This window comes from Dufourea novaeangliae, unplaced genomic scaffold (genome assembly GCF_001272555.1).
Source record: "Dufourea novaeangliae isolate 0120121106 unplaced genomic scaffold, ASM127255v1 scaffold299, whole genome shotgun sequence".
NCBI lineage: Eukaryota > Metazoa > Arthropoda > Insecta > Hymenoptera > Halictidae > Dufourea > Dufourea novaeangliae.
Window position 1 is genome coordinate 1,654,869 of NW_015374192.1, and position 7,466 is coordinate 1,662,334.

General features: G+C 41.0%; 1 protein-coding gene across 1 annotated transcript in view; it reads left to right on the forward strand.

Moving 5' to 3' along the window:
- The window catches only part of LOC107192219, a 32,449-nt gene extending 26,607 nt beyond the window's left edge, over window positions 1–5,842 (forward strand). Inside the window, exons 4-7 of the mRNA XM_015581429.1 lie at window positions 180–388; window positions 4,143–4,234; window positions 5,278–5,470; window positions 5,562–5,842. Coding sequence (XP_015436915.1) covers window positions 180–388; window positions 4,143–4,234; window positions 5,278–5,470; window positions 5,562–5,842 — 775 coding nt within the window. The remainder of the gene's footprint in view (window positions 1–179; window positions 389–4,142; window positions 4,235–5,277; window positions 5,471–5,561) is intronic.
- Window positions 5,843–7,466: the final 1,624 nt, after the last annotated feature.

Consider the following 7,466-nt stretch of genomic DNA (forward strand, 5'->3'; position numbering starts at 1 on the left):
TAACGGCGATTCCCAACTAAAACCTTCGCAATACTACTCAGGGTGGATGTGACCTTTACAACATATTCAAAAATCATCGAAATCGGTCGATCCCTTATTGTAAAGATTTACCCTTTCAGCTTTTAATGTATATCGAATCTTTCGAATTTCTTCGACTTTGCTGTTAATTTTGTTCGCAGAAACAGTAACGTCTCGGGCGAGAGATCGCCGTTCGACGGTTCCTGCTGCAGCGGACAGGGTGTCGCCGCGGACAGCACCGAAAGCGACGAGATCGACGAGATCCCCAAGTATCGTGTCGTCTTGCTCGGTGACTCTGGTGTCGGGAAAACTGCCCTGGTCTCGCAGTTCATGACCAGCGAGTACATGAACACCTACGACGCCAGTTTAGGTAAACATTTCGATCTTGTTCCCGTCGCCAATTCCCAATCCGATCAGTGTCTCGGTTCGCTATAACGACACTCTAACCTTGAATATGAATCCCCGTGTACGGGCAAATGTTTGACGAAAGTTTCCAAATGGCATCAAACTCAATTTCAAGTTACTGTTCCGTGTCGAGTAACTCGCGTCACTTCTACGATAATATATCTTGCCGGGGAGTTTGATATGGCTGTGCTTGATCGAAGATCTTTGGATTCACGGTTCACGATTCTCTATCCTTTGTTCCCGAGGCCCTGTCGACCCAATCGAACAAAAACCATCCCACATTCTACGTCACTTCGATCCCATTTTCTGCGCATAATCATAATTTTCCCGTTGAAACGATATCGTTGATGAAATTCCACCGACGAGCAGCCGCGAAGCATAAAGAAATTTCGTAGTTAATAATAGAGCGAGGCGGAAAGAGCATTTTTTTTTTCTTTTTTTATAACGAACCCAAACGGCTCTGCGAGCACGGTTAAAACCGGGTAACGAGGTTCTCAGTAGCGAGTCACAACGCCGCCACAGTCGTCCACATTGCAGATGACATTTGTGTAAAAAAATATCCCTGTCTTAATGATGTTGTACTGTAATATATCTTATGTTTGTTTAATCGTTTCTTTCTCAATTTTTTAATTATCCTGAACAATTTTGAAAAAGAGTTTATTTCACACTTTATTTAATATATGAATTATGAATGAGATCATCAGGACACCTCGAAGAATGAAAACAGTTTTATCGGATGAAAACCACCATTCTTAAAACGTTCGATTTCAAGCGTTTCCATTAAAATATGCATTAAGTTTTTATAACATTTTCATTTTCGGGACTAATGGATATTTCGGAAATAGTATACGTTCAATGGATATCGATATGAGAAAGTCGACTTTTTTGGAATAACAGCACTAGGAATCTTCAATCCCGGACCACTGCGGGCGTATTCACGCACCGTTTTTCCGTTGCTCGTCGACTTTTCGGCTCGATGACTTCGTTCTTCTCGTCCTTTTTTCTTTCGCCTACCTATCCCCCAGTAATTCCCACGCGTTTGGTCCACCGTTGTTGCCGGAAATGCAGAAAACACGACCGAAAGCTGTGCGAGCTAGCGATTCATGTTCTGCGAACGGACTCGGTCATGGATGGATATTCGGAATAGAACGACCGAGAGAAGTTGTGTCTCGGTTGTTCTTTTTTTTTTCTATATATATTCCATAGGATTCTGTGATAATTCGGTTTGTACCGCCGATGTTGGAAACGAAAAGGTGCATTCGTGGGTATAAAATCTACGAAGGCTTCGCGAAATGGGTTCCTCAAAAATCGGCTGGATCGTTCGATACGAATTTTTTGATGCATTAAGTGCAGCCGTAAACGTAGACCAAAAGTTTATCTTCAATTAACACTTTAACTGGCACGTCACTCGAATATGGGTGGACATAGTTTAAAACAAAATTAACGGCCTCTGTTAACTAACCGCATATATTTTCGATTATTTATGACTAGGGAATACAATCCCGGTTGTTTTTTGGATTTCAAAAATCACAAGTTTTAATATGTTTAACTAATCCCGGGAATTTCGGAATTTTTAAAAAATGTGAAATACTTTATAAGTAATTTAAAAATGTAAAAAGTAACAGATTAAATAGTATACATAGCCGTTTTATAATATTGCATTGGAATCCATAGAGATTCTGGATCGGAGGGTCATGGGGATTCTATTATTATGACTTGAAAAAACGAAATAAAGTGTGTCTGGCTACATACGGCCTATTTCACTGTGGCAGTCAACGTGTTAAAAAGAAAGTTTCCGTTTTCCTTCGGAAAACTGAAATCTTTCTCTCGTTTCTCTCTCTTTCTCTCTCTCCCTTTCTCTGTACCATTCTCTACCGAAAGTGTAATTTCGTTTCAAGTTTGAGAAACGCGAATGAGAACTTTCCTCGTCGCGGTGGTTTCACAACCGACAATATTAATTATAAACGCACGCGTGAGTTCACGGCAAAGGTTTCAAATTATAACGAAGTGTTCCGTCGCTGGCGGCCCACTTTCCGTGCTATCTGGAACGGGCCAGGCCACTCTTAATGAATTTCTTTCAGGTTCGCGTCTCTTCTGCGAGTTCGTCTCTCAATCATCTGTAATTAACGGGCTACGCAGAATTTCATTTTATCCCGTTTAACCCTTTCATTTCCAAGTAATTAAAAAACTTTCCATATTTTCTTGTATGCTTGTGTATGTTACATGACATATAAATGATTCACCAGAACATTTTAACACTTTCAAACTGGTCTAATACCATTTTTCATTCGTTGTCATTTGACAATATTTTTACTTTTATCACAGTTATATATTATAATTCCCATTATAATGTTATTATAATAAAACCCAATTTTTTGTACCTTTGACCGATGAATCGATTTTCGAGTTTTGTACGTTTGTATTGTATTTGTAATAATCCTCAACACTTGAGATCCATTAAATGAAAGAGACAAAAACGACTGTGGTGCCGTTATATATTTATGTATATATTACCCAAAAGAAATTTTTTTACAGTTCATAGTATTAATACACGTTGCCCGAACGTGTAGTAGTTACAATTTGGATTCATTTCCAAAGAAAAGGTAGATCTTTACCAAATCTGACTGCCTAGTCCCCTTAATTAACGTCTTCGCATCCCCGCCAGAAAAATTGTCGCGGTCGTTTTGATAGATCCTCGCGAATTATGTGGGTGACATTTCGGTTTCTAATGTCTTTCTTGCGTGGTGAGACCACCAGAATTTCCGTCATAGCGGTCCTCTACCGAAATATGGTCGGTAGGACGTTTTCTTTTTTGTCCAAAGGTGAATTGATGGCGTTCGATTAATAACGAAGCTCGTTAAGCGCTGTAACAGGCCACTATTACAGAAGCAACCGCTGGAACCGCAGAATTATCGATATACAGGGTGTTCCATTTAAATCGACCCAAAAAATGTTTCAGACTAAAGTTAAATGGTATCAGCTATGGATTAGTTATACATATTAAAACTTGTGATGTCTGAAAACATTTTTGAATATCGATGACAGTTTCGGAGATACTCGAGTGGATCGATTTAAATAGGACACCCTGTAGTTCTGGGCGTTCACTGACCTCAGAAAGCAGTTAAGATTTCATTTAACGCGTTGCTCGTTTCAGCGACATTAAAAGTCGCTTATTCGAGTCGCTCGTAAAGTATAGAACGTTGAAATGAAAAGATGTTCGTCCATTCTATCGAAGCTCGAAAGATTCACTGGTACATTAGATTTATTCTTATGACGTGAACCACTGACACGAGGAATTAATTTCACTTATGATATTGTCTTAGCAGAGACCGAACAGTAGATTCTAAAACGATTTCTGTGATTTAGTATGTTATCTGATTTTTACTTAAACATTAATATTTTCATCTTCCGATAATCATGTAAGTGGTAGTAAACTAGATAGGGATAATTCTACGTGAGAAAATAAACCGAATGTCAATGATTTGCTAATTGGCCCTTAAAATATTCAATTATAATTAGAATAAGCACTGTATGAGTGAATCCTTGTAGCAGTTGTTATCTTACCAAACCACTCGAGGTTCATAGAGGCTGTAACTTGATTTATTTCATTGAATATATTCCTGTGATCGTTCTTCTTTAGCTCCAAAGGAAAAAAACGTGTAGTGCATCGATGACACGCCAGTCGAAACGTTAACGAAGTTCCATTAAATGTGTTACAGACGACGAGTTCGGCGAGAAGACTGTCTCGATTCTACTGGACGGTGAGGAATCGGAAATGGTCTTCATCGATCATCCCCACGTGGAGATGAGCGTAAGTGGCGTTCTCAATTTGTAACACAGTCGAAACGTGTGTGTCGGGGGTTCACCTGAAATTTCAGCGCGCAAAAGCCTTCCCCTTTCGCAACTGAATACTCTATCTCGCAGGCCCAATTGTGCCTGGCGTAGCCAGCGGTCGATCGAAAGGCGAAAGGTCATGAAACAAATAGCGCAATAAAACCGAGATGAAATCTGGCGAGCGCGTATGAGAAAAAAAATCCCGTATACACTGAAAATAAACAATTTCAAATCAAGCGACCGCTTCGGGTCGATACAATCAACGAAACCCTTGAATCCGTGTCAACGGTACCATGTACAAGTATCATTTGTCGCGATGAATACAGTTTCGACGCGTAAAAATCATTGCACCCGGGTACTTGACTTCTCGTTCGACACATTAAATTTCTCGATATTCGTCTTTTAAAACGTTGACTGACCTAGTGGAAAAGGCCGTATGTAACCAGACATACTTTATTTCGTTCTTTAAAGGGATATTCTACTGTTTCACGCGATTGTATGTAACTTTTTTCAGGAATTGTACATTCATTATATCTTAAGTTATAAATACAAATAATGTTTGATTGGAAATATTACATAAAGATGGCGCTGCAGCCCATGAAAGCCGATCACCTGGAAGAAAATCTCTCGATTGATTGCAATGATTCTGATCATTCTATTCATCTGAAATAGAAAAACTGAAATGACTGAAATATTCTTTCTTCGTAAGAAGTAACAAAAGATACATTTCTTTTCGCTTAGGATCACCCATATTCGCGTGACATGACAGTCAAAGTGTTACACAAGAACGAATACGAGTTTCACAACGACGAACAGCGAAACGTTCACGGTTTTCACGGTAATTGCTTCCGCGAAAAAGTTCCTCGAATCCCTAGAAATTGACCAACGAACCGAACTTAATCAGAAAGTTTACCTATTTTGCTGTTCTTCCCTTCCCGAATTACTTGTAGTTGTGCCAGTTTGGTAACGGTGGCTTGCGCGTGGCACACGGTAAATCGACACTGTAACAATTTCGCACAGGTGGAGAACTCGTTGTCGACGTACGAACCGCACGCGTGCATCGTCGTCTACTCCATCGTGTCACGCACCAGCTTCCAGATCGCCGAGGAGATATTGAATTACCTGTGGAGGGAGCACTACACTCAGGAACGATCCGTGATCGTCGTCGGCAATAAGTCCGACCTCGTGAGAAGTCGCGTAATCACGTCGAACGGTAAGAGTCCTTGCGTCGACGCGCGAAGACCCATCGATGATTTACCGTATACAATTTCCATGATCGCGTACCCTTCTGTTTTCTGTCGCAGAGGGAAAGCAACTCGCGACGTCGCGGGAATGCAAGTTCATCGAGACGTCTAGCGGTATACAGCACAACGTGGACGAACTTCTGGTGGGCGTGCTTAAGCAGATCCGACTACGAGAGACACGTGACAAGAAGCTGAGACGACAGGGCAGCAAGGGGAAAATCTTCTCGAAGCTTCACGGTAGCAAGACCGCCCTCAGCCTGAATCTCGCCAGGGAAATACTCAGCAAGATGTGCTTGAACGACAGCAAAAGCAAGAGCTGCGAGAATCTGCATGTGCTCTAAGGGACTGTCGCACGCCAATGCACAGTGTGGTATTTTCTGTTACGGATATTTGACTATCCGAATAGCAGTATAATTCGAAATTCATATTCGAAGTATTCGCGGTACTTGCAGTATTCGAAATATTGAAATTATTCGGATTATTGAAAGTATTCGAATATTCTAAGTGATCGAATTTTGGATTGTACTGAACAGGAATCTAAACATAATATATTTTTTCACACTTTAACGTGAAATTCTTTTCACATTGGCCTTTACAATTATTTGTTTTTCAAATTCCTGTTCTGTACAATCCGAAATTCAATCACTTCTATTAATTGAATATTCAAATAATACAAATACTTCGGTGAAATACTCGAATTTTTCGAATACTTCGTACTATTCGAATTCTTGGAATCAAGGATTCATGAAAGTGGAAACGATTGTGGAAAATGTCGATCTTAAAGTTCAACGAACGATTATGATTCCGCCAAATTGCAGTTCGGCGGTGATACTCGATGCGATTTATCGATCCTCGCGTTCCTCCTTCGGCACTTAACGAATTCACAGTTAGGCGGAGTGGTCCGTCCAGGAAACTCGACGGACTCGCAAACAAGGAAACTTTCACCCTTCCAATCATGTGCCCCTCATCCCCGTTCGTCGAATAATATTTGCTCTGCCTTCGGTTGGTTCGCCAGTGTTAAGTAAACACCGTTCACAATCATAGGAAACAGGTGGCAACAGGTTGATCGCGAGCATTCTGACGCGTGTATGGCTTCCGACGGATTAGTGGATAAGGATTATGAAACTCAGTTCCTGGACAGGGCTTAAGTGACATGTATAGATACTCGACGGACAATCGTCCTCGATGAACAAAAATACTACAGTAAATCCGCGATGAGTGTTCGAAGGGTCCTCGGCACTGACAAGGACAGTTCCTTAAGTATAACTCTGGATTTTTAACGAGGTTTAGCACAGTGATAGATCTAGGAATTCTCAAGCAAAATATTTGTTTCAGCCGCATATGGCCATTAGTTTATGAAATACTTACTGTTCAGTGTCGAAAAGCCTTCGAACACTCATCGAAGATTCACTGTATTCGACCGAATACAGTTCACACCTCTAACTTCGACGCTTGATTTCATCCCGTCAACGTGGACAAGAGCAGCTAAAAAAAAAAAATACGTGTCGAATATTTTTATGAAAATTGCAATTTCACAGAGTTGCAATAAAAATCGGCGATTGTGAATTCGGGATGTTGCCTTGTTAAGAATCGATTCCAGAGCGGTATGTGTCGCGTCGCCGGGCATCGACGCGCGCGCCAACCGCTCGAGATTAGAATCAAACGACGAATGAGACAAGGAATCCGCCGCTAGTAAATTTGGCGGCTTGTACGCGAACGGTTCGATTATTTATTAGGATCTAATGGGTAACACGTGTCCCTCGCCGCTCGTGTGTTGCAACGCGTGCACACAGATTCCTGTACAGGGTGGGATCCGTGTCCGGGTTGAAATGAATTACGAAGTTCTCGGAAATGGACCGGTACCATTTATATCAGATTGCTGCATCAGAAATATCGTCCAATTAAAAGTTTTCCCAGTAGTGACTCCTCTACTTTCTTGTTATTTTCTTCAATTGTAACTTCAAG